The 26,465-nt window shown below is 35.9% G+C and overlaps 3 protein-coding genes and 2 long non-coding RNA genes across 6 annotated transcripts; 3 read left to right on the forward strand and 2 right to left on the reverse strand.

Annotated features, from left to right (window-relative positions):
- The first annotated feature begins 6,057 nt into the window (after positions 1 to 6,057).
- On the forward strand, positions 6,058 to 7,326 carry LOC149947208 (adenosine 5'-monophosphoramidase HINT3-like). Its single transcript, XM_090172147.1, has 5 exons — positions 6,058 to 6,455; positions 6,696 to 6,813; positions 6,873 to 6,939; positions 7,005 to 7,131; positions 7,195 to 7,326. Exons 1-5 carry the CDS (start codon positions 6,342 to 6,344, stop codon positions 7,228 to 7,230), a joined length of 462 nt encoding a protein of 153 aa, XP_090028273.1. The 5' UTR covers positions 6,058 to 6,341; the 3' UTR covers positions 7,231 to 7,326.
- Positions 7,002 to 8,477, reverse strand: LOC149947209 (putative dimethyladenosine transferase). The gene has a single exon (XM_090172146.1). The coding sequence runs from the start codon at positions 8,397 to 8,399 to the stop codon at positions 7,482 to 7,484; it is 918 nt and encodes a 305-aa protein (XP_090028272.1). The 5' UTR covers positions 8,400 to 8,477; the 3' UTR covers positions 7,002 to 7,481.
- Positions 8,478 to 19,629: 11,152 nt separating this feature from the next.
- Positions 19,630 to 20,478, reverse strand: LOC149947210 (uncharacterized). The gene is made up of 2 exons (XM_090173157.1): positions 19,851 to 20,478; positions 19,630 to 19,798 (listed from the first exon to the last, which is right to left on the reverse strand). The coding sequence occupies exons 1-2, from the start codon at positions 20,191 to 20,193 to the stop codon at positions 19,770 to 19,772; spliced, it is 372 nt and encodes a 123-aa protein (XP_090029283.1). The 5' UTR covers positions 20,194 to 20,478; the 3' UTR covers positions 19,630 to 19,769.
- Positions 20,479 to 24,572: 4,094 nt separating this feature from the next.
- On the forward strand, positions 24,573 to 25,496 carry LOC149947211 (uncharacterized). 2 transcript variants are annotated; one of them, XR_016480453.1, is made up of 5 exons: positions 24,573 to 24,698; positions 24,764 to 24,851; positions 24,915 to 25,185; positions 25,253 to 25,315; positions 25,392 to 25,496. It is a non-coding gene; the product is annotated as an uncharacterized LOC149947211 (long non-coding RNA). The 2 variants fall into 2 exon arrangements; XR_016480452.1 differs by having other exon boundaries at positions 24,928 to 25,185.
- Positions 25,497 to 25,572: 76 nt separating this feature from the next.
- LOC149947212 (uncharacterized) lies at positions 25,573 to 26,143 on the forward strand. The gene is made up of 3 exons (XR_016480454.1): positions 25,573 to 25,678; positions 25,739 to 25,825; positions 25,912 to 26,143. It is a non-coding gene; the product is annotated as an uncharacterized LOC149947212 (long non-coding RNA).
- The last annotated feature ends 322 nt before the right edge of the window (positions 26,144 to 26,465 follow it).

The following is a 26,465-nucleotide window of genomic DNA, read 5'->3' on the forward strand; positions in this document are numbered from 1 at the left end:
CCCTAAAATGGCATACATGTATAAGGAATTATAATTTAACCCTTGACGGTCCCTTGATTTATTAGAATCAAATTCCAGAATCGCTTTTCAGCATTGATTGACCACATGCAGTAACGCCACCAGGTGTTTTTTTTCGGGTAGGCACTATTTGATTATGAGGCCCTTCCTATATATTTTTAAAATACATTTCATGATTTTTTAAGAGTTCGCGAGTTCTTATGACCAACCGTTTAAAATAATTATACTTTATAAATAAATAAAAATTATAATAATAGATGTTTTAAATCTAAACGAAGAAGGACACTCTTCGATTTTACCGCTTTCCAAATTCATCAACCACTAACATTGGGTTACCTTTAAAATAATTCGATATATTACGATTAATCAAAAATGTGGCCAGACTAGAAAGTCTATATTATCCCATTGTTGAGCGTAGACGAGTTTAAATTCTTTTGAGGGAACTGAAACTCCTTTCTGAAATGGTATTGGCCAGGGGAATGCGCAAAACCACTTTATAGTACTTGGCTAGGTCGGGAAATCCATTGTCCATCGTCATCAAATAATTAAAGCCCTCTGTTACGCTGTTTAAATTTTTAGATTTAATAAAATTTCTCGCTATTTTAATTTGACCCTTTAAGGAATCTAGGTCAAAGTTAAACCAGCTGTACATTTGGCAATGGGCTAGGACGTCGGTTTCGTTAAGAAAGTTTTCTGACTCGGGATCAGAAGCAATTACATTCTTCAATAACCCACTGTTTTCCAGTAGTTGAGTCTTCATTTCCGATAGAAATTTATCGATTAATTGGTAATAGGTGAATCTCAACTTATTATTTATGGTATTTGCTTCCGTTTCTCTACTTCCCGTCGGGCATGTGATCACACTATGTCTTAGCCTTTGATTGGGGATTATTTTTAGTTTTCTTAAAGCTAAAGGTTCGATGTCACGATCCGGTACCACGATAAAAACGGACTTTGAAGCTTCTTCCCAAACTGAGTCGAATAGTTCAGAGTTCCTTATTTCCTCAGTTACAGTAGCTGATCAAACGGCAACGGCTTCCGTATAAACAATTTTAGAACTTTGTGAGTATTCCGACAGCGAATTTGTAACACCTAAAACTTCATCTAAAGCAACAATCAAAATTAGGTAGTTAAAATTCTGTAATTGAGAAATATATCCTCGACATTCAGCTGCTTCCTCGGGTTTACCTTTCTCAATCAAATTTTCTACTGCTAGAACCACAGACTTGAACCTATTTCTAAAATAATGAATTCCCTTCTTTTTGCTCCACCATCTTGTCTCGCAGTTTTGAGGCATTTTAAGGACGACGTCATAGCCCAGCTCTTTCTGGGATTCCTCAAAACATTCACTTCTAATAACCGAATTGCTTTGGAAATTGTAGATTGCTTGAACTAAACCAAGCGATTCCCTCACTGCCAATATATTAGAGCAGCTTTTTCTTTTCTAATATACCGAACGCAAACTTGAAATAGAGAAGTTGTGTTGCCAATGTTCGAGACTCGAAAATCCCACACTTTCCATCTAAAAACAGCCCAATAGCCATACCCCCTTCCATTCATGAAAACTCCTCGGAAAATAGGCACAAGGTTTTGAGACATATAAATAATGGAGACTTGGCACTCCGTAGCTTTGGCCATGGCCGCCATTGTGGTCATATTTTTCTCCCCACGATAAAAACTATTAAAAATAAACTCTGAAGTAGCACTGCCAAGTCCCTATTTTAGTTTTTATATAGATTTTACTTAAAAAATTTAATTTTTTTATTGAATATTTTAAAGTTATGCAGTTCAAAATGGCGAGGTTGTGGTTTGAAGTTGGAAAAGTTCAATTGACCATCGAAAATTACTCAAAAAATGTAAAATCCCATGAAACCCTTAATTTGTTAAAAGATCCCTTTATCCCATTTCCCAAAAATAGCCATTATAAATCCCACGATATGGGATTTATCCCACGATTTGGCAACACTTCCTTCTTGTGAAAAATCGAAATGAAGAATAGAGAAAAACTACAATAAAGGTCCGAAGATTCAAGGAAGTCACTTTCACTCTATGTTGAAATCCAAAACCAGTATGTACAAGTACAACCCGTGCCCCCTCTCCCCGAGTTCTGAGAAATCCACCTTTGCTCTCCATGACCATGGCAGTTTTTTGGTTTTTCTTTCCCCCTTCCCACTGTTTCCGAAAAATCCGCGATTTTTTTGGTAATTTTCAGGCTACAATTCGGGAAAACAAACTTTTTAAGAGAAGCAATGGAAAATATCAGAATTTCAGAAAACAAATATTATAAAATTATTTTTTCTTAAAAAATCAGAGTCCCTTTTCCCCAAATTTGGAGGTGCCCGAAGTAGGCACAAATATTTTCAACGTAGGCACGTACCTACTTATGCCTATTGCTGGCGGCGTTACACATGACCTTCAAATTGGTTTCCTTTTGCGCGTTCAGTAGAAATTCAATCGCGAATTGTGAAATCAGTGTAAACCCCGCTTTAAAGTTTATATGCTTTATCCTGTGAAATTGTGAAAACCAAGATAGTTTGTACCCTAAAAAACTACGCTTACAATTAAGTTGACACGTACGTACAGAAGGGAACAGGTTAGCCCCTTGATTTGGCATTAGTTACCAAGTCAGATATCAAGCTATCACGTCTCACGTTTTAAAGTATATATTTTGCAGAACTGGTTGATTGGTCGAATTTCCTTTTCCACTCGTACAACAGGGTGATATTTTTATAAATTGTTTATAAATAAAAACCAAACGTTACTGATTTTAATCATCGAGTTACCGAATCTTTTTTTCTACTACGACAACTAGATTATTATTAATTTCAAAAATATTATTGTTTATCTGTTTCTATTGTACCTGAGACTCAGAGAGGAGTATTTAAGGACACGGGCTCTTGGACTACTATGGTGAAATCTTTAAATTGGTCAAATTGAAACAATATATAATAAAAAAAAAGTTCGCAAACATAATTTTAAAACTACATCCAGATTCCAGTTGGAAAATTGGGCTGACCAAAATAGGCTTGACACCGAATATTTTTTGCACTTGAAACGGCCTGATATGTCTTCAGAATCTGTTACTACTTGAAACGCGAAAAAGAAATCACGGTGCTTACAGATTTATTGGTAAAGCGTCACCCTGAAAAAGGGTGAATCTTTAAAACGGTATTACAAGACGACTCCTTACGCTTTCTGCATGCGTATGCGCATATGGAGAAAAAGAAAGTGGTCCAACTTTTTGCGGCACGTCATCCGACCGGCTTACTGTAAACACGACAGCGTCACGCGTTGTATTATGCAAAACCACGAGTAATTCAGCTTGGTCTCAGTGAGATTATCACTACATTTCACCGAATTAAATGTATCGGGCAAGACAATAGAGATAAGAAATATGGAACGTTAGCAGACCTGATAAAATAAAGCTATATTAATAAATTATAAAGTCTGCTCCTTGAAGCGAGTGTGTGAATTACCTTTTGTACTGATAAAAATAAGTTTCATTGTTATATTTTTAACTCAGCAAAGTACGAAGAAAGTAATTACCAGTGGCGTAGACAAGGAGGGGTTTCCGTGTCCAAGCCCCGCCCTTGGGCGTATCTTTGACTGTACTAAATTTTAACCCCCTTCCTTACCCCTTTTAACTTTTACATAGTCTGACACCCCCCTTTGACTAGTTTCTCGCTACGCCACTGGTAATTACGATGCGGGAATCAGGTAAAATTATCAGCATGAGCACAATCAAACCCAAAAATAGAACGTAGGCCTTCTTCTCCATTATATTACGACAAGCTCTATGACGTTTTCGAAATTGATCATTAGTGGCAATATTTAAAAGAAAATTATCAATCGAAAAATAACCTTCGTGGCGTTGACGTGACGTTACTCAGACACGGATGATTGTTGTGTCACGTTCCTATTGGTACTACAAAAAATCATAACTAATTTTTCAGGCATTTCGACGAATTTTCGAGCTGATTTAGAACTCTGTCGAGAAGAAAATGAGTGGAAACACAATCCATCGCGACGAAGAGTTGATTTCCTCGAGGATATATATGTGGAATTAGCGGAGCTGAACTAATTTCTGGCTGTGAAATCTTGCGATTATTAAAAGGCAGAAACGCAGAAACAAAACGTCACGGTGACGCTCTCATCTTCGTCAACACGCCCGCCGCCGTTTTCAAAATCCAATTATGGAAAAGAGGAAAAAGTTCGAAAAACTATAATTTCATAGTTTCCAAGGATTCTTTACTTTCAAAATTCCAATCTTTTTACAAGTAAAATACGGCAAAACTTTCCTCGTTAGTTTTAGAACCTTCTTGCGTTTAAAAATGACCTTCCTAGCTCTTTTGGCGAGCGACCGAAAACTGCAATTAAAATATACTTTTGATGGTACAACACGATTGGACACCATAAGAACATAAACAGGATTTGAAACTTGTAGAGGTTAACGGTAATAGTTAGTGTAGGGAGCTGTTGGCTCGTGTGGCATGAAGGGCTGGTCACCAACCTCCTACGCATTGTAACCCGGCCACCAGTTTAAGGCATTAAAAGTTGCTATAGATGACTTGAGCCTGAGGTGGTGCCTAGCTGATTATTACAGTTTAGGTTTTTCTAAAAGAACAGTGTGTTTATTATGGCTTTGTTCTTCTACAGCTCGTAATACAATCTCAAATAGAAATGGTAAAGCTTTAATGGGATATGACGTAAATTACGTCATTCACCATCCCAAATCCGTGACGAAAAAGGTTTCATTCTGTTATAGATGGGAAACGGAATATAAAGTTTAGCACGTGCCTCGCCATCACGAGATTTTGTTTCCACGGTAACCTTTTCAATAACACAAGGAATATAAGAATCTAACATTTACGTTTCCTCTATTGGTATATGTTCTGTGTGAAACGTGGTCTCATGCATTGAAATATTTCCTTTGGCGTACTCATCGACAAACTACATACCTAGAGCAACAATAACATTTCGTATTAATTTAGTAATGGTTTAGTATTAATTATTAAGTAACTCTATAAATTTCTCACTTTTCAATAACTCGAGTTCGTGTTCCATGGAGGCTGCCATCTTGTACGCGATTCTTAAATGCAAGAAAATTCACTGGGTGGCGTTGGCCGTCCCCAGAAATTTTGGCGCGGCAGTATGTAAACGAAAATGTATAGGCTTACATTACAGGATGTAGTTTGTCGATGGCGTACTTATGAATTATTATGTTGCACATGATTTTAGGGAGCGCGTGCCTCTGTACACTAAAATATATTAACAATCGTCGGTCTTGAAATCTGTTGTAGTTAAGATAATTACATTATATTAGAAGTAAATAATGTTTCTCTTAACAGAGAAGTACCCATCTTGGTGAATATCGTCAAACCTTGGAAACTGGTCATCATTACCTGAAAGTTATACACAGCGAGAAGTGTGCGCGTGGTTTTCGGCATTGGTTTTTGATTAATTAATAAAACGGCCACAAAATAAGCACATTAAAGAATAAAAGTTGTTACATATGTAGATGTGTTAGAACTGCAATATATAATATAAAAAACATAAGACTGTACATGGTGTCCCAATTTGTTCGTTCCGGGCATTTTTCGAAAAAATATTTATTTTATACCCGACCACTTAATGACGAATGCGTCCTCGTACCAAAAAAGGTCTAAACCTTCATTTATAATAGGATTATGGGATTAGTGATTTCAGTAAAGCCAGACCTATAGTAAGAGCGTTTTCGTAAAAGCAGCAAGGCTTTGTCTAAAAGTATATTATATACTTCTGATTATAGAGACTAAGAATGATAACCGCACTGCTCAAATTATTTCCTAGCTGACATCTGTCGTACAATAATATTTGTTGAATAAAATATGATTTACACCATGTTTGAATTAAAAACATATACCTCCTAATTTCTATAATAAAAATTATATGAAATGGTCGATTTTGCTTGTCATATTTAAAAAATTCTGACTAAAACTATTACTCCTAGAGGTCGCTACCGTCAAATATCTATAGAAAACGCATTTATGGCAAAAAAAAACAGTCTATTATGAGATCAATAATGAACGTGATCCGCGAACAACATTCTTCCCAAGCTTTTGTCGCAACGCGAGGAAGGCAGTAGACGTAAAAGAGATGCGGAATCTACCCGTTTAATTTATTAAGTCTAGTGGAAAAATTTAGCTCTCGTATTGGATCTTCTATCCTCCCCTCCCGATCCCTCCTTTTCCGCAATTCTCTCCTATTCTATCCCACTAGCGGTGTTTTCCCATCTTTTCTCTAAATCCCATCTTCCCCCTACAGATTCCTCTTTCCCAACAAACATGGAACAAATTCCCGATGTACCCCAACCGGCGAGGCTCGAGGGTCCTACCGATGAGACCTGTACGTTTTGCAAAATAGCTAACCATCAAGACAGCACGGAGCTTCTATACGAGGTAATATTGGCCTAATCAGTATGGAAAATGATACTAACTAGCCCAGTTTATAAGGTTTTCATCTATTACTAGATAAACTTTTAATATAACTTTAAAACATTGGAAAATCTTGTCCAGGGGCCACCCCATTATTGTGCTCCATCCCCCCTTTTTCTCAGATTACTGATCAATATCTTGCTATTTGGCCACTGTGGTAACGTCCTACCTCTGCATGATCCACATCTTATTTTTTTAACACAGGATGATGATTACATTGCATTTCGAGATATAAAACCAGCGTCTGAGCACCATTATTTAATTATTCCAAAAGTTCACTTACTTAACGTCAAGACTTTGCAAAAAGATCAGGTTCCAGTTGGTAAATTAAATCATTTTTTAATTTAAATAATTACAAGTAATTATGGAATATTTTTTCAGTGAAAAAAATTGTTGAGATTGGAAAACAACTCATAATTGATCAGGGAGGAGATTTAGTCAATGCAATGTAGGAATTAAATTGTTGAGTGTTAATCTAATTGTAACGATTAATTGAAAATTTTATTATTAAAGACTGGGCTTTCACTGGCCCCCTTTTAACACGATAGCTCATCTGCATATGCATGCAATAACCTCTATTGATCAGATGTCATTCGTGTCAAAGGGAATATTTAAGACCGGGACTTTGTGGTTTGTTTCGGTAGGGCCAATTTAATTATCCTCAATTTCAAACGCCTATTCTTAAATGTCTACTATTTTTTAGCCTGAATATGTGATTGACAGATTGGAGAAGATGTAAATCTAACTGAAACATTCCTTTCAAAAAATATCTCTCAAATTTCTTAAATATGCAACTTCCAAATACTCAAAATCTCAAAATATAATATAAAGCTCTATTATGAAATTATTAAAATTTTAAAATTTGTTAAGACGTTTTTAGCGGTTTTTATTGTGTTAACATCGCATTACAGTAAATGGTGTATATTAAATACTTTGTGATCAAACTTTAACGCATTAAAGAGTTGTGATTGAATCTATTACATTTTAATTTTATGTGAAATGTACACCTTGGGAGTTAAATTGATACAATAAGGCCAAAAAATCATCAATGTCCATAGTTCTAGCCCTTTTTTTGTCAAATTCATTATCTTCAAGAATTTTTACAACTTTATCTTTCATACTAAAATCTTCAGGAATTTTCTCATTCTTCAAAGAACACTGGACGCTATAATTTTTTTTCAACATTTCCTGAACAGAGGTTTGCTTAAAAGATGCGCTAAGTGTCTTATTCTTTCTCAAAAAACAAATACGAAGCAGTCCATCCCATTCTTGAAAATTTATAGGAGGTGGGGGATTTCTTGGTTCAAGCCTTATGACACTAGATTCAACTTTGGGCGGGGGTCTAAAATTGTTCTTTCCTACTTTCATCAAATGGTCAACTCTGGCCAATAACTGCGTATTAGCTGACAATCGACAATATAACTTGTCACCTGGTTTTGCCACTAATCTCTGAGCAAATTCCCTTTGGAACATAAGAATAGCACACCGGAAAAAAGGTCTATGCAATAAGAGTTTGAAGACAAATGGGGAAGATATTTGGTAGGGCAAATTTGCTACGCAAACATCAAAGAAGGGTAAGTCACTTCTAAGAACATCGCCAACAACGATTTGAAGTTTAGTTTGAAATGGTGTTCCTTGAACCCTCTTCTGCAATTCAGCAACCAGTCTGGTGTCTACTTCACAAGCTACCACCTTCTTCACTTTTTCTAATAGCTTAACTGTCATATTACCAGTTCCTGGTCCAACTTCAAGAACAACATCAGTTGGTCGTAAAGCAGCTTTTTCAACCATTGCATTCACCACTAGAGGATTCTTTAAAATATGCTGCCCCAACTCCGTGTTAAACAAAATTCCCTGTTTCTGAATTTTATCATGAACTCGCGACTTTTTATCTTTAACTTTAGGCATTTTTGGATAATATTATTGCAAAAAAAATAAAATTAGTTTAAACAAGTGTGGCAAATCTGGTAATGATTATCCGCTCGATCGACGTTCAAGGCTTAAGAACCACGTTATGGTTTAAAGTGAGTCAGAAAACTCAGAATAATAGTGATAGAAATAAGTAGAAACCCTGTGCACGGCCAACTTCAGCATTGTATAGCTGTGAAATAGACTGATTTATTATTTCAACGACATCATATAAGTTATTTAAACAACTATGAAAAGCATTAAGTTCACAAGAATCTACATTAACGTAAATTACAGGTAAACCACTTTCATAAACGTTCTAAATTGAAATAAACTAAGCTTAAAAAGCTTAAGTCTAATCGCTTTCCCTTTCATTTCCAGGTTTCTATCTCTGGCAATTTTGTCTTAAATAAATCGGGCCGACCTCACAACGCCGAATTCTCCTTTCTCCGAATTCCCATATCACCGAATTATCTTTTCTCCGAATTGATATAATTCCGTATTGCTTCTACTCCGACTTCCCATATCACCGAATTCCCCTTTCTCAGAATTCCCATATCACCGAATTCCCTTTTCACCGAATTGACATATTCTTGCTTTTACTCCGAAAGCTCATATCACCGAAGTCCCATTTCTCCGAAATGTATTTAGTTACTATGCAGAGATAAACCTCCTACGTGTCACGCCCGCTTGTGGCTAAAGCAAGATTATTTAAATTAAATAATCTTGACTAAAGTTTTCCCTTTATTTTAATTTTTGGTCGTAATTAAATATGATGTTTTATTACAGTATAATAAAATTGTTTGGTAGCATATTTTATGGTTACAATACAAAATCTATAATGTAGATGGCGTTGTGTTTTCCGTCCTCTGTCAGAACTTCAGAAAGGGACAGAAGAATGAATTTTTAATATAAAAACACATATTAAGCTTTCAATATCCATGTCAGCTACAGTACACAATTAAATAAAAGCAGGAGCCGCGGAATTGGGGGGCAGATAGGGACAAATGCACCCCCATTTTGCATGGTAATGTAGGGTTCTTTATGCTTTAGTCGTAGGAGTAGGAGCCTAAGAGGAGCTAGTCATGGAGTACTTCCGCGGTTACTGAATAAAACAGCTTTCAAAAAAAAATGCTTACAAAAAATGTCAACGTTTTGTAAGTAGAATATGTTAAGACAATATAAATTGCGGTAGATAAATAATTTTAAATAAAAAACACCAATATCAAGACCCTAAAAACTACGACTTTTTAAAATCGCGCGGGCAGACTGCCGTGGCTCCTGACGAACCGGAAGGTGGGAAACATGCATTGAAACAAGGTCAATCGATAAATTTCGTGAAATCCAAAGTTTCCACAAACTATAATTAAATAATTTGTTAAAATTTCACTGTTTAAATAGTATGAAGCGATCTTCTACGAATTCTTGTCTATCACACGTTTAAAGAAGAGAAAAAAATCGCCATTTTGGTAAATGGCGACCTAAATTATGAAAAAGCCGAACGAAAAAAGCTACATTTTAACATAACGAGTAATACTTTAGAACGTATAGTATAGTTATCTACCATATTATTATTGAGAAGTATATTAGCCCTAAAAAAACGTAACATAATATTAGTTTATAATTATAATTGCAATTTGATATTAATACATAATAACTATAAGTATGACACGTCCTATTCTCCCATTGCTACGTTAGTTAATGATAGTCCGTCTCGGCAATTACCATTCATCCTATGGACGAACAGATTTTGGCAAATTAAATCGGGACAAATTTTAAACATTACCCTGGTGTTTGAAGGAAGTGCTTTGGCTGGTATATAATACGTAGGTGTCATTTTTTCGACGAATTTGCAGTTTCTAATCCTCCGATTACGCAATCACCCCGCGACAGATCATCATTAATATCATTAACCGACGTCGTTCAGTGATACTTATGATTATTATGTTAATTATGGTATTATATTAAATCATTTATTTTATTCAGTTGAGTGGTAATCAGCTTATTTTAATAACAAGTTTTTAACAATAAAAATATTTTGGTACAAGCTAGAGCAGTACAATTAGAATAATTACGTGGCGAATTGAACTAGCGACGAAATAGAACTTAATCGGCGATGATTAGGTTCCATGTCGCCGCTAGTTCATTCTCCACCTAAGTAATTATCCCAATATAAGAGTCTCTAATAAGGGTACAAACTGGGCACTTACAAGGAGAGTCCCCGATATGTTAATTGCCGATTTTGTTCAAAGTCGGGCGTATATAATCAAAGATAATTTAAACAGGTACCCTAGATTCGAAATCACTCTCTCGCGCGTTGACGATAGCGTTTACCCCCTTCCCGCTGGAACTCAGAAAAAATTCGCTCCATAGTAAGTTTGCGCCTTACCGCAACCGACGGAGCCCGATTTTTCTGAGGTCACGTGCCGGAAAAGGGTAAACGCTTCGTAACAAAACCGTCAATGGGAAAGCTCTCAGTATTCGAATCTAGGGTAGGAGTCTAAATTATCTTTGATTATATACGCCCGACTTTGAACAAAATCGGCAATTAACACAATTAACAATAAGAGCTGTGTTGAAGATAACCGATGAAGATTGTTTAACAACACAGCGGGAAAGATAACAAAACCACGGAGAGATGTTTTTTAACTTTACCTCTCCGCTTTATTGTCATATTTGTTTTTTAAATTTTTTCCCGCTCGGGTTTTAATATAAAAACCTTTTACACTGCGTATCAGTGTGTCACTAATTTACCAGCTTTCAATCATGTAACTTGTTCTCATTATTTTAATAAATTAAACCAGTTTATTGTTTATTCGAGTCCCTTGATCATCACTGCGAAGCGCTGCTGCTATAAAACTTCAACAAGCTGGCTTGTAGTCGTTTATTCACTTCATTGCATCGAGTCTTAATTTTTTTAAACATTTCTGCTCATTTTGTTTTTTGAAATCAAATTTGGAATTTTTTGGATACAATTTAGCTTTACCGAAGCACTTCAACAAAAAATAGAAGCAGACGAGGAATCGGAACTTTTTGCAGGTAAGGTAGACGGCGAAATGAAATGCGCCCAACGGGGCCAAACCCGAGGCCAAACCAACCGGCCAAACCTAAAAACTAGGAATTTTCAACGGAGCATTTTTTCTAAATTATGACAAATTTTGGGGCTTTCCTAATCGAAGAGCGATGCTATTCATTTTACAGAAATAGAACTATACGCTAAAATCCCCTGAGACTACATAAACACTCTTTGCTTTAAGGGCGTACCAAAATATTTTTATTATTAAAACTAAAATATACCATTTAATATATAATATCATAACTAACATATTTAACCATTATTATGACACTGAAAGACGTCAGTTAATGATATTAATGATGGTCGGTCGTGGGGTGGTTGCGTAATCGGAGGATTCCTAACCGGAAATTCGTCTAAAGATTATTTTTACGGCTGTATATACGAGCCAAGGCACGTTTGGGCAAGGTTTGGGTCTCAAATTCGAACAAAACTACCTTTAGAAACAAAAATAAAGTTTAAAATGTGTTCCGATTCAACTCGCGGAGAGTTGTCAGTCCTTAGGATGTAAGGGGCCTTCTTGGTTTCTTACACGAGACTCTTCCACCGCACGATGTTTTCTTCTTAATGGGAGATTTTAACCTACATGTTGACTGGTCGAATCCGTCCCTTCGTGCAGCCCAGGAGCAAATTTTTTGCGATACGGTGTTTGACCTTGGACTTCAACAGACGGTATAACAAATCCCACACGCGGAAATAACTTCCTTGACTTGGTTTTCATAAATGACGAACGTTTCCTCACTGAGATTCACACTAGAGACAGCCTACCAGGTTGTGATCACTTTGCGGTTGCTGGAAGCCTGAACTTACCTTGGTATTTTGTTCAGATAATTCATCGAACTATTCTCAATTACAAAGATCGGTCTAAAAATGATCTTGCAGGCACTTTGTACTACGCTCCTTAATTGGGACATGGTTTTTTCTTCAAGTGATATTGATGTGACTTGGGAACTTTGGCTTGATCTCTTTTGGGCATGAGTTAGGGACAATGTTCCGAGTATAGCCATTCATGGAAAGAAGCGTCCACCCTGGATTACGGCTGGTCTTGTTCACGCGAGCCACGTGAAGAATTCTCTTTTTAGGAAGGCCAAATGGTTGGGAAGAGATTTTGATTGGAAGAAGTATCGGGATTTTAACAACACTTTGAGAACTAAGACTAGAGGTGCATATGATATTGTGTTTTGGAGTTTCGTCCGCTCAAAGTCCCAACTCCCTAAACAGTCTTCGTTTAAAGTAAAGAATGGGCAAATATCATGTCCTTTGGCCATAGCTAAGACCTTTGGTGAATTCTTCTACCGAAGCTTTAGCACATCAGACACTGCTTTAACTCTACCATCCATTTCGACACCAGAAAAAACGCCTTAAAACGTTTGAAGAATGGATCGGCTTCTTAAATTGATGTATCCTGCCATAATTAACCCGATTATGAAAATGTTTAAGTTATCTGGTTGGAAGCTTGCTAATGTTGCGCCGGTCTTCAAAGGGTCGGGCAAGCGTAACGATCTTTCAAATTATCGACCTATATCACTCACGTCTGTCGTTGGAAAATTACTGGAATCGATTGATTACGAGAAGCTGAATAAGTTCTTGGAAGACAGTTCCTTAATACCTACCTTGCAGTATGGATTTCGAAGGGTCGCTCTTGCACGCACCAGCTTCTGAAGTCTTTCCACGAGTGGTCTTCCTTTATCGATGAGCGTAACCCACCTGACATTCACGTAGTGTCGTTTGACTGGTCAAAATCGTTTACTCCGTTTGCCACAAGCGGCTTATTTTTAAACTTCAATGAATCGGGATCACTGGTGAGGTATTGCTTTGGCTTCGGGATTTTTTATCCAATCGCTTTCAACGAGTGACCTATTGTGGTGAATTCAGCACGTACCTTCCAGTGCGTTCTGGAGTGCCTCAAGGCTCGATTTTGGGACCATTACTTTTCAACATCTTTGTGTCTGATCTGCCATCTGTGTTGACTTCAAAATGGTATCTATATCAGTATGCGGATGACAACTATATATCTCTCGCAATTAGATCTTCCGCGGATCTTTTGAACTTGCAAGATAACATCACTAGTATTTTCAATTGGGGTGTGGCCAACAACATTTCCCTCAATATTAAAAAATGCAACTTCATGGTAATTACAAGGAGGAAGTCCCATGATGATGTCATCTATAATATTAATGGCGTTCCACTTAACAGTGTGTACTCTATGAAGATTCTCGGTGTCGTCGTTTCAAGAGATCTAAAGTGGACCTCCCACATTAATTACGCTAGCAATCGAGCTCACCGCTTTTGTGGTCTTATTCGTAGAACCACTGGTTTTACGCCCGCATCTACCACTCTCTTTCGTTCGATGTGCTTGCCAGTGCTGGACTATGCGTCTCCAGTTTGGAATCCTTATCTCAATAAGGATATTGCAGCGCGCTGGAACGCGTACAGCGTAATTTCCCGAGCTACTACCTTAAGTAGCCTCGGTCTAATTTGCCTGGTCATATTCCTTATAGCCAACGCTTACGAAATCTTCACCTTTGGCCACACTCCGTTCGTAGAAGTGTTTTGGATATGGTCACACTCTTGAAAGTTGTCAAGTCACCGACCTTTAATACAGATGACAAAATGACATTATGCACCCGGAAGACCTGCCCTACGTATAATCTAAAGTTTGCTAGATGCTTGGCTTTAGAAAATTCCTTCTTCTTCAGAATTGCACGGATTTGGAATCTTTTGCCAGCTGACATCCGGTAGAATGCCACTTCTCTTTCAATTCAACATTTTCGGTCATTGATCTCGGAGTTCTTCTTTTCGGATTGGCTTCTTCAAAATTCTTAATTTATTTATTTATAATTTCATTTATATCTGGTATAATCTATATTGTGTATTTGTTTTTAAATTATTTATTTTAATTGTTTGTACTGTTTTGGTAACCACCCTGTATAGGCTTTGCCTCTGTGGTTGCCTGCAAACTTTGTATTGCGAAATAAATATTATTATTATTATTATTATTAATGATTTATATGGTCATTGCCGAGACAGACTATCATTAAGAAATGTATCATTGGGAGAATAGGAAGTGTCACACTTAAAGTATTATGTTACTTATGGTATTATGGTGAATATGTAGCTTTTTTATAACTTTGGTCATCATTTTCCAAAATGGCGAATTTTTTACTCTTCTTTAAACGTGTGATAGAAGAGCGCTTCGTACTATTTAAACATCGCAATTTTACAAAATTTTTAATTGTAATATGCGGAAACAATATCGATTTACCCGGTTTCAACGCATGTTTGACAGCTTCCGGTTTGCTGTATTACGCAAAGACGCAAAGGGGCGGACTTAGAGTTCCTGGGTCAGGGGGCCCCAAAAGATCCCACGTCAATACGCTAGTTCAAAAAAACATTAAGCTTATTTAAATTGAATAACAGTTTTACCCCATGCTTTTTCAAAATGAAAACAATCAATAACTTTGAAACTATATTGATTCTATTTTTAATATTTATAGTATAAACGAAATATGAAATACTCTTTCGAAAAACACTAAAAAACGAATTCGAGGTCGAAATACGGTACCGCGTAGCCTCTATTTCGTTTTACGGTGATCTATAGAGGTAAAACCGTACCAAAACGAATACCTTGTAACCTTACATAACCAATCTTTTATCCACTCTGTGACTACGTGTCAGGCCGCTCAGCAGAGAGGTAGTAGCCCCACCCTTTTCCCAGCATTAAACAAATTTGAATAGTCGAACTTTAATTTGGATAATCATGGTCCAGTTGTTTCTTCCTTTAAGTGGGTGCTATGGCATTTTTTTTTATTTTGGTTTAAATTACGTTGTGACTTGTCACGTATGGAAATCAGGAACGTATGTAATTAAGTGCTTCGTCTTAGACGAGGGGTAAGACACTCTGCGAACTCGGTGTACACTGCCGTACCTTTGACAGTGCTAAATGGAACTCGCGAACTCTTGAAAATATGTACCTTTAACAGTGCTAAATGCACGAACTCGGTGTACAGATTCTATGAGACTGTCTTACCCCTCGGTCTTAGAGGGGTAGGGTGAAAAGTTATGTTTTTGCCTAGTCAAATAGAAAAAGGTTGGTTTTTGGGTTCAAACAGAGTTCAAATAGAGAGGAGCATGCAGTGGTATAGCCAGATGGGTGGGCCAAGGGGCAAGTCCACCTCCCCCGAAACCTATGGCTTTTTTTTTTGTTTCCCATTGTGTGCTCCCTCCGAAATCAAATCCTGGTTACGGTGCTGGGCTGGAATCAGAGAGAATGTCACTCAGAATTCAATTCCGCTATTTCGTTCTTGAGTATCGGAATTCTTTTTTGGCATTTGGCTTCCGCAAAATTCTTAATTTCTTATGTTAAATTTAATTTTTTTTTTAAATTTGGTTTTATCTATTTAAACCTTTTTTGTAGAGCTTTCAAATCTTTAAAGGCAAGTTCCGGGATAGTTAACTTTTGGTCTTAAAACAATGGCACACGCCTAAAATTCAAAATAAAATTTGTTATACGAAACAACAAATAATTGTAATTAACTTAGAAGCATTTAATTAATTATTATGTGCGCCGCCATAACCCCCTGTATTTCGGTTTCCCCTCAAAGTTTTCGGACCGTGTCCTAATTGGCTGCTGTAGCAAGGCCAACTTCGTTGACGGGCTGTTCGGGTGAACAGCGCCTCATCGAAATTGGCTGTAGTATTCAATGAAATCAGTAGATAATCCGGGCACCGGCTTCAACAACATCATAATGCCAGTTTGTATAATAAAAGGGTGTAAAATTTTCTCTGCAAAATTTGGGGTTTCTTTATATAGAGTTCCTAATTTTTTAAAAAACCCCGAACTCGCGCAAAAATGGCTTCAGTTCGCGGAAGAACATGTAAGAGCTCCGTATTTTGGGTCACCGTCTGCGTCTAAGCCTTTGCCACCCAGCAGTAACCTAAGGGTTTGTGAAAATCATTTTACTAGTGATTGCATAGAAATCAGAGGCACTGGTCCTAAAAAAAGTAAACATCTCAAAATTGGTTCAATTCCAACATTAAATCTTCCTGAATTGATTGAACAGACCACTGAAGAAACTTCTGAAGTTGAATTAAAACTTCAAACTCAATGCGATAGTTTATCAACTGAGTTTAGCCATTCAAAAGTAATTGGTTCTCAAGTTGAAAAGGTTCATGCTGGAATTAATGCAATACCCATTACAAGGTCTATTTTCGTACAAACTATCTCTGATGTGATGGTTGAGACTGATAAAATTAGTGTTGGAACTGATACATGTACTGAAGAAAGTATCAAATTGGAATTGGCTACTCTCAAAGATAAATTAGTCACTTTGGCTGTGAAAGATCATTCTTATGCTACAAAATCAATTCACACATTTAGTCCAAGTCGTACGATAACAACGCCAATGGTTTTTACCTCTACTCCATTGAAAAATGTACGTGGTGCGCATTATAATCAATCACCCTTTTCTCTTGGTGAAATTTCTGAACAGTCGGAGCAGGATAATTTTGCCTATTCTAATGACTCATTATATGCGCCTAGTTTGGACTCTCCCTCTGTTATGGAATCAGACATATCTTTGCAAACAAATTTACTCCAGGAGAAAAAATACATTATCTTTGAAAGTCAACTTGACAAATTGTTATGTCGTTTGCGATGCCACGAAAGTAGTTGCTCAAGCCCAATTGATATTTCGGGATGTTCGAAAAGCGAGAACGAGGGAACACAATTGAGTATTAAATTAATTTGTACAGGTGGTCACAAGAGTGTTTGGAAATCTCAACCAGTCTTAGGTAGAATGCCTGCCGGAAATTTGCTTCTAGCTTCTAGCATTTTACTTTCGGGGTCAACTTTCCACAGAATAAATTCTATTTTTCAATTTATGGGCTTGAAGTGCATTGCCAAAAGTGTTTATTATGATATACAACGAAATATGGTAATTCCTGAAATAAAAGCAGCCTGGAGAAAAGAACAAACTAGTGTTATAGCAGATTTAAAGCAAATGTCAGAAAAGAAGGTCGCTGTTGATGGTCGTTTTGACTCGGTAGGTCATAGCGCAAAGTACTGTAGTGTAACTTTCATGGATCAAGACTCAAACAAATGTGTGCATTTTGAAATCGTGAACAAGTCGGAAGTTAACTACAAATCTACTAATATGGAGTTGGAAGGAGTTAAAAGAGGCTTAAAAAAGTTGGATGAATTTGGAGTCAAAATTAGTCAATTAACAAGTGATCGCCATATTCAAGTTAGGAAATTTATCAGAGAAAATTATACTGAGATTAATCATCAATTTGATGTTTGGCATCTATCTAAGAACATAAGAACGAAACTGAAATTAATTGCTCGAAAGAAATCAAATCAGGAGCTAGAGCCATGGGTGAAATCGTTGAGTCGTCATTTGTGGTATTGTTCAGAACACTGTAACCAGAATGTTGATGTATTAATAGATATGTGGAAATCAATTTGCTTTCACATCACTAACGTACATACTTTTCCCAACCTTCCTCACTATCAATCTTGCATGCATGAAGATTTATCACAAGATGCGGCTAGGAAAAAAAAATGGCTTAAGGCTGACACACCTAGTCATGATGCACTTGTAAACATTGTTCTGAACAAAAATCTACTAAAAGACCTTAAACAAGTAAATGCATTCTCACATACATCAACTTTGGAGTCATATCACAGTTTAATGCTAAAGTATTGTCCTAAACAGAAAGAGTTTGACAGTGACGTCATGGAAGCTAGAACCATGCTGACTGCATTAGACCACAATTTTAACATCAACCGAAAATTTTATTTTGAAAAAGAAGAGCATTTAGATGCACAGAAACAATGCAAAGAAGAATTTGATTTTTATTTCTCCAAAGCTACCGGTGAATGGCACGCTAGGCCGCTTAAAGAGCCTAAAACATATGGTTTCATATATACTATCCTAGAAAACATTATGAACAGAAAATTGATGGACGAAGAGGATATTCCTCTAGTAGATTTGCCAAAAATAAGGAAAAAAACTAATATGGCTTCAATTCCTTGTCCTGATAAGACCGAGTTAATCGCTGCAGCTAAAAAGCGTAGATTTGTTTAGAGAGATTACCATATTTCAAAACTTGGCATTTTTAATGTAGTTTTATTTAAAATATTTTCAGAGAGCCATAGTTGCCCTTAATAAAAAAAAGTTTATAGGAACCATAAAAATAAAAATCATTTTTTTATATTTATCACTTTAATTGATAATTCTGTTTAATAATAACTATTACTAACATTAAAGGCACACTATCCAGTGCATTTTTGCCAATAAATATTTCTAGTGTGTCGCAACGCAGCAGTGGCGCCACCTGGATTAAAAACAGAAAGCTCATCTTCGATTTTTTTTAAATGCCCTTGACAGTGTGCCTTTTATGACTTTGTTTAAAGAGTTTGTTAAAATAAACCATCCATATCATATTTCTCAAACAGATTTGTCCCTTTATTTTTTTGACTAAATATTAAGGTATAATCACAAATTTATTTATCACTTAGATCTTTTTTACCTAAAAACATTTCTCACCTAGGTCTGTTTTTAGTATTTCTCAAATTTTTTTAACAAATAAAAAATTACTAATTTTTGGACCAAAGGTTAATGAATTACTAGTAAAATTATTGAGGCACTTGTCAATATCACTAAAAACAATAAACATTATGGAACAAAATTAACTTGGTTTTTAATTTTAACTGAGTTTGTTAAAATAAACCATTTATCTCGCATTTTTCACACAGATCTGTTAAATTATTTTTGACTAAAAATTAAGTTATATCACAAATTTGTTTCTCACTTAGATCTGTTTCACCTACAAACATTTCTCATTTAAGTCTGTTTTGACTAAGCTTTTCTAAAAATTATTTTAACAGAAATAAAAAATTACTATTTTTGGCTCTAAATATGACAAAAATAACCAAACATTTAAAGGTTAATGAATTACTAGCAAGATAATTGAGGAACTTGATAATATCACTGAAAAACCGTTAGGGAACAAATTTAACTTGAATTTTAAAACTAACTTTTGAGTAAAATATTTACCCTTACTAATATGGATCAAATGGTAAAAGATCTTAATCAATTATTCTAGGTTAAGAGCCTAAACTGTTCAACTTCAGTCCCAGGCTTGTAACTTTTATAATCATTCACGTTAGCTTCGGGATAATTCTTTCTTACATTGAGAATTACGCAGACTGGCAAAACACGTCTAACATTTCTTCCAAGTTTGTCGTAAACTAGTGCAGCTCCTATATGCAGTATAGCGATAAGTACGATTGGCTAACACAGCTGGGGCACGTGGAAGTCTCCTAGAATGTAAATAACTTGTATAAAATGCCCTTAAAATTCGCACTCTAGTACCGCACAAGACTTGATAATCTTCCTGTTGAGTAATGCATTGACAAGGATGATCAGTGTTTTCATTTAACAATTGAAGAATGTTATCAATTTGTTGGCAGCAAATGAACCCAGCTCTTATGTCTCGCTCATTCAAAAATTTCTTCAATATTAGTGTTTTTTCTTCATTGGTACCAAGGCCTAACCAGTCTGGAACACAATTTCCACAAGAACAGTTCTCAATCATTTCCTCGATATTTATATCGCCTAAATTTTCATCACCACGGCTTTGTTCTACCCTCTCTAACTCTCTTAGCTCTTCTTCAGTGTATTCTGGTTCAACGTCAAAAGGATTAATTCGTGGCATTTTATATTTACATGAAAACTTGAAAAGACGATTAGGGAAAACTAATTTCCTACAATCGTGAAAAAGAGACGAACGAAAGCAGCCAATCCCAGCCTTGCGTCCCCTTATCCAATAAACATCCTGTCCAGTCGTTTCACGGAGAAGCCTATCGCTTAGGCGTCTACTCTTCAAGTTTAAAGTTAATTATTTAATGATAGCAATTAAACTAATTGCAATAAAAATATATTAAAAGTTTTATTTTGCATTTTAAGTCTATGCCATTGTTTTAAGACCAAAAGTTAACTATCCCGGAAATTGCCTTTAATCTAATTTTTAATGAAATCTAACCAGCACGTATAGGCCTATGTGGTTGCCTGCAGAGTTTTATTTTGCGAAATATTATTATTATTAAATCAACAAACCTTTTTAGCTTGAATATTTTTTTAGATATAGACGCGTCATCAGTCATGATATTTTAAAATTACTGTGCAATAACACATTAATTGGTATAAACTAGATAGTAACAAATTTGCAAATAGCATTTTTTGAATGAAGGTCTATTAATTAGTTAAGCTAAAACGTATTAAATGGTTTTTCCAAATGAATTTCAATGATTTTCTCGAAATGGACTTTCGGTCCTTGATGCGTTTTTGCTAATTAAGGCAGTGGTGACGTCCCTATACTGAAAACGTCAAAGGGTACAAAATAATACGTAACGCAAGTAAATTTTTTATAATCATATTGTGAGTATAAAAAATATATGGCAAAATAACAATGTTCTAAATTATTATTTGAAATAATGGTCAAATCTTTTTTCATGGAAATTTAAATGACTGATTAAAAGAGATTACTGTGATTAAAAAACAATGAAACTGGAGAAGATCACACGGTATAAATTTATTATTCGGAGCCGTTTCGAGCCGTGGCCCTTTATCAACCCATTTTTTTAAGCCTATTAATATAAATTTAAAAACACGAGATTTTAAAGCATGTCGCGTGAGGCGCATGTGTGACAAAAAAAAAGAAAGAACGTGAAACAAAACAGATACCAAATGGAATAAATACTACAATAAAAATATAATTTTAAACATTATGTAGACCCCAGTTATTTATTTCTGAACAGCCTCTATCTAAATTTAAAGTACCCTTTTTTCGAATAAATATGCCTTCTAAGTTCTAAGAATTTTCTCTTATACCAATTTGATTCTCTCCTTAGAATTTTGAAATCATCCCATTTTTACGAGTGAGAGTCATTTTCCCAAATATGCTTCGCAATACCATTTGTCAAATCACAGTTCTTTATACAAATTTTATGTTCTTTAATTCTATCGGTAATTGAACGTTTGGTCTCTCCAATGTATACATTAGAACACGAGCAGGGAATTTCATAAATTACACCTCGTAAATTTTCTTCAAAAATATTTGGTTTTAATTTTGAAAGTTGTTTTCCTAATGTGATAGTGGTTTTCGAAACTAGGTTTATACCAAATGGTTTTAAAATACGTTTGAATTTTTCCGTCGTGTTCTTCATGTATGGGAGAACCAATGTTTTTAATTTTTCAGAATCAACTGGTTTTAAATTTTGAACTATATTTTGGTTCAGAATAGAAGTCACCGAATTTTTAGGATAGTCCGAGCTTGTTCATTGATTAGTTATAATTTGTTTATCTAAAAAGGGATTATCAGATATTTTCTCAATGTGGCTTTTTAGATCCTTTATCACTGATGTTTTCACCTGGTGAGGATGATTGGAATTGAAATTTAGAAACGTTTTTGAATGAGTTGGTTTTTGGTACATCGTGAAACATAAGCCATTTTGTTTTTTCTCAATATTAATATCTAAAAACGATAATCGACCAGAGTTTTCTAATTCTAAAGTAAATTTAATTTTCGAATTAATATTATTAATAGATTGGTGAAAAGCGTCTAAATTTTGTCTATTGCCTGACCCCACAAAGAAAATATCGTCCATAAAAGTAACGTCTTCCAAATTCTCAAAAAATAAATTGGCAATGATCGGGGATGATTATCGGGGTGATTATTAGATTGAGATATGAAATAAGTTGATATGGGACACAGGGCCGTGCAGACGGGGGGAAAGTGGGAGGGGGGCAAAATCCGCATTGTCCCGTTGAAAAGGGCCCATGAGCGACTGTTAGGGGGCCCGCAAGCCACGGGAAAAGTTCAAATCGAAGCCCCACGAAAGCTCGGCACGGCCCTGATGTGACAAGATTTAATCTTAAATTACAAATAATCATTAATGATAATTTTTAAGTATAGGTAATTTATCAGTTGAACTTGGGTGATGTTATTTCACCAGTACATATTTACATAAGTTTATAATATTTTACATAAGTCTGTCACGAGAGAGACTTTATAATGGACTTCGGTGACATTTTGCGTCTGCTCGTTATCGTGTCTAGCGGGGCGATTTTCGTACCATGATGACGTCACTCTGTGATTAGCTCTTACGAGACGTTAGTAAAATATTTTCCAAAGTGACATACTTATTGAAAAATATTATAGACGTATGATATTTATAATACCTGAGTTTCAAATATATATCTAGATATAGCCATAGGTGCCATAACTACAATAAGTAGGACACTTTAATTATAATTTCCTTACAGAACCTTTTTGCGACAAAGATACTCTCTTGAAGTTACCGTCCTTGGTGAATAATTTTTTTTAAGAATATAATCCTAATATCGGAGAGCCCGTTCTGGAGTCGTGAGGAACTTTGCGTTTGTTTTGAAGCCCGCGTGCGAATCACGCGTGCCAAAAAACATATGTGGGCTCGTGCCGCCGAATTTTATTTTTATTTTATCAATTAAGTGTAATATTCCGCCGATCTATCGGAAACCAGATATTTTGGCTTAGGCGGAAGTCTCGCGTGTTTTAGACACTAGGGGGCTCTGTGCTGATAACACATCTGGATTGCGCTATAGCTATGAAAATCAGTTCCGTTGTAAATCTCGTTAATTGTCACACTTAATGTTATTATGTTACTTACGATATGGCCTATTGAATCTTTCCATTATTTCCGTTAATTATAGTCCTTTTTTCATCATTTATTTGAAATCAACACGCTTTCTCCTATTCACTTCCGCAAGAGAGCTTTACAACGAAAACAAACTTCACCATTGAGTTGAGAATAATAATTAGCATTTCCGTACCCAAAAAACTACTATTCGAAGTTATGGGATTTCGAAGTTATGGGAATTTTGTATTCGGGGTTTTGGTTCGAAGATATGAGAATTCTACGTAATGGGAATGCTGAGTTATGGTAATTTGGAGAAATGGGAATTCGGCGATATGGGAATTTATGGGAATTTTGTATTTGGAGTTGTGATATGCGAAATTATGAGTCCCCCCCCCCCAGGTATTTCGTCTCGTCTACCTCCTGGAGCGCCTGGCCATCTAGGTAGAACACCGGTGCCGGGAGATCTTCAGCGCCATCTACATTATAGAATTTGTATTGTAACAATAAAATATGCTAACAAACAATTTTCTTATACTGTAATAAAACATCATATTTAATTACGACCAAAAATTAAAATAAGGGGAAAACTTTAGTCAATATTATTTAATTTAAATAATCTTGCTTTAGCCACAAGCAGGCGTGACACGTAGGAGGTTTATCTCTGCATAGTTACACTAAATACATTTCGGAGAAATGGGACTTCGGTGATATGAGCTTTCGGAGTAAAAGCAATACGAGAATATGTCAATGCCGGGAGTAGTGGTTTACTCCTGTAATCCCAAGCGTCTGGGAGGCAAAGTTTGTGGATGGCCGTGTGAGGACGACCACCAATCCCGTAACGGGTGGTTGTCATACTTCCGCCACGGGTGTCCCAACCCTATCCCCAAGTATTCCCCCGTTGGCGTGGCCGTAACACATATCTCGCACCTGATTAATCAAATGGACGAGCGGACTGAATTGTCCCACCCGTCGCAATGGCTCATAACGAGCTTCTAAAAAAAAAAATCAATTCGGAGAAAAGGAGAATTCGGCGATGTGAGGGCGACCCATAGACATAGGAACTATACTTATACCTAGACAAACTGCTGGATCTACGAAATTGAGGCCGGTTTTGAGCAATGGCGCTTTCTTATGCGTGATATGGACAAAATTACGTGGCGCCGCCTACGGCGTCTACGCGCGGCTAACTATACCTAGGCTATAGGCTTGACTATACTAAAAAAAGTAAGTCAGCTGTAAGATGTAAACAAAGGAAGTATGGAGGAATGTACCAATAAATTTCCAAATTATATAATGAAATGTGAGTAAATATTAATGATATTTATCTGTTAATGTAATACTTATGAATATATTAGTTTCAATATTAATATAAATAATAGCAGAAATACATGATAATAGGAATAAAAATGAACAGTGTCTGAGTATTTGGCTATTGACATTGCAATCAAAGGATGTAAAAGGGAGGTATAATTGTGGAAGGGATTCTACACACACTGATAAAGGATTAAAGAACTCTTATTGCCCTTGAAAAAGTATTAGCTTGGTGAGTCTTTTTTGAATAGCTTCTTTCTTCATTTGATTGTTTATGTCTCTGCTTATTTTCCTCAGCCTTATGTTAACGTACATTTCGATAATCTTTTTCATCAAAACATTAACGTGGTGTTGTGATCCAAGTTCGTCATCAAACATGTGTTCAGTAAGAGTTGGAAAAATATTGTCCGTTACTAACTGGCGCAGAACCAAACATTCTATTTTTAAGTCAATGTTTTTAGCCACAGTTTGAATTGATCCAAAGTATCTCACTGCCTTCTCGGTCAAGCTACAAATCTTGAGAACACTAGCTGTCGGATGACATAATCCACCATTGTCCTTTAAAAGGAGAAGAAGTTTGGTTGGATCCCCCTTTACATAGCTATGACTTGATAGTGAGGAATGCCTTTCGTCTAAAGCGTGTAAACATGTTTCGGATTTTAATTCTTTTTGTAATTTCTTTACAACAAAACCAGCCATATAACGGATTATGTTTTCTTGTAAGATGTTGGATGTTGATGTTTCATCAGTAAGAAACATAATAAAGTCATCCATTTCTTCCTCTAGAGATTCTTCTTTAATAACTCTAAGTTCGTTGGTTGGAACTGGCACCATGCACAAATTTGGAACGTGAGTGTTGTCCAAAGCAATTAAGTGGCCACTTTTTTGATTTTCATTTTAGTAACCAACGTGTTTTTGTATGCAGCAGTGAAGTTTCTACAAGTAGGATTGTTGTTCCAACCTCCTCGCTGACGAATTGTGTTAAAAACTTAAAATATAACTCTAAATGGTCCTGCGAAAGTTTTTAAGTTAAAAGGTACCTTAAAAAATAAACAATTGTTTGCAAAATCTGGTATTTTAAAAAATATACTTCAGTGGTTCATCAGGGGGAACAATGTACTTCTCTCCAATGTCCAAAACACTGTGAATTGTGACACCAAAACCAATAATGGCTGTCTTTCTTTGGCTTTAAAAAATCAAGTTGCCTTCCAGGTCTGTTAAATTGAATAGAAGTTCTTTAGTCTTCATTATGTAACATTTGGTTATTTCAAGGTTGGAAAGCCGAATTGGTGCCTTGTAACCTTTAGCCCATGGATTTCGAGAGTTCAATGCCTCAAACAAACTGCAAGGGACAGTGAGGTAAGATACGGTGTCAAAATTGTGGAGAAAAGTTGCTTAAAAATTGTTTTTTTGTAGATACTGATCAATTTTTGATATAAATTTAGATGTTGGCCCGCTTCCTTGAAACACTGGATCACCAGCCTCTTTCAAAAATTCTATGCTTTTTGCCACAGAACTGCTAACTGTTTGTGCGGCCAAGTTGACTTTCATTTTTTGAGTTTTAAACTGTATATGAAATTTTGATAATTTGTTAGCCAACGTTAATCCTTCATATTCTTGATACCTCTGAAGGATGGCAATATATGCCCATTCGAATTTCTAAATATTTACATTAAATGTTGTTCAATTTCTTGATAACTTTTTAAGGTGAATGTTAGATCACTTTTTCCCCTCGCTAAAACCGAAGGAATTGAGTCTTCCTTAAGAATTCTCCGCGTGAGATCTTTCGCGTTTTTGCCAATATGATAATCTGATTCTTTAAAGTGTTTTCCACAAACAAAGTGATACTTTCCGGGTACTAAGTTCCATCGATTTATTGCCTTAAGATATTTTGAGCACAAGTTTAAGTTAGATTGAGGTAATCTTTATTGTGAAAAATGGACAATACAAGGTTTTAAACAAGAAATACTTGTGAAATGGTATTGTTTCCTTTGGTGAC

Source organism: Leiobunum rupestre, chromosome 4 (assembly GCF_980474605.1).
Source record: "Leiobunum rupestre chromosome 4, qqLeiRupe1.1.hap1, whole genome shotgun sequence".
Lineage (NCBI taxonomy): Eukaryota > Metazoa > Arthropoda > Arachnida > Opiliones > Sclerosomatidae > Leiobunum > Leiobunum rupestre.

Bases quoted from the DNA above. Each gene is read 5' to 3' on its own strand.
- LOC149947208 (XM_090172147.1), top strand. From the start codon at position 6,342: ATGGAACAAATTCCCGATGTACCCCAACCGGCGAGGCTCGAGGGTCCT. The intron at 6,814-6,872 runs GTAAATTAAATC...ATATTTTTTCAG, and splicing joins AAAAGATCAGGTTCCAGTTG to TGAAAAAAATTGTTGAGATT. The intron at 7,132-7,194 runs GTAGGGCCAATT...ACTATTTTTTAG, and splicing joins GGACTTTGTGGTTTGTTTCG to CCTGAATATGTGATTGACAG.
- LOC149947209 (XM_090172146.1), bottom strand. From the start codon at position 8,399: ATGCCTAAAGTTAAAGATAAAAAGTCGCGAGTTCATGATAAAATTCAG.
- LOC149947210 (XM_090173157.1), bottom strand. From the start codon at position 20,193: ATGCCACGAATTAATCCTTTTGACGTTGAACCAGAATACACTGAAGAA. The intron at 19,799-19,850 runs GTACTAGAGTGC...TTTACATTCTAG, and splicing joins AGATTATCAAGTCTTGTGCG to GAGACTTCCACGTGCCCCAG.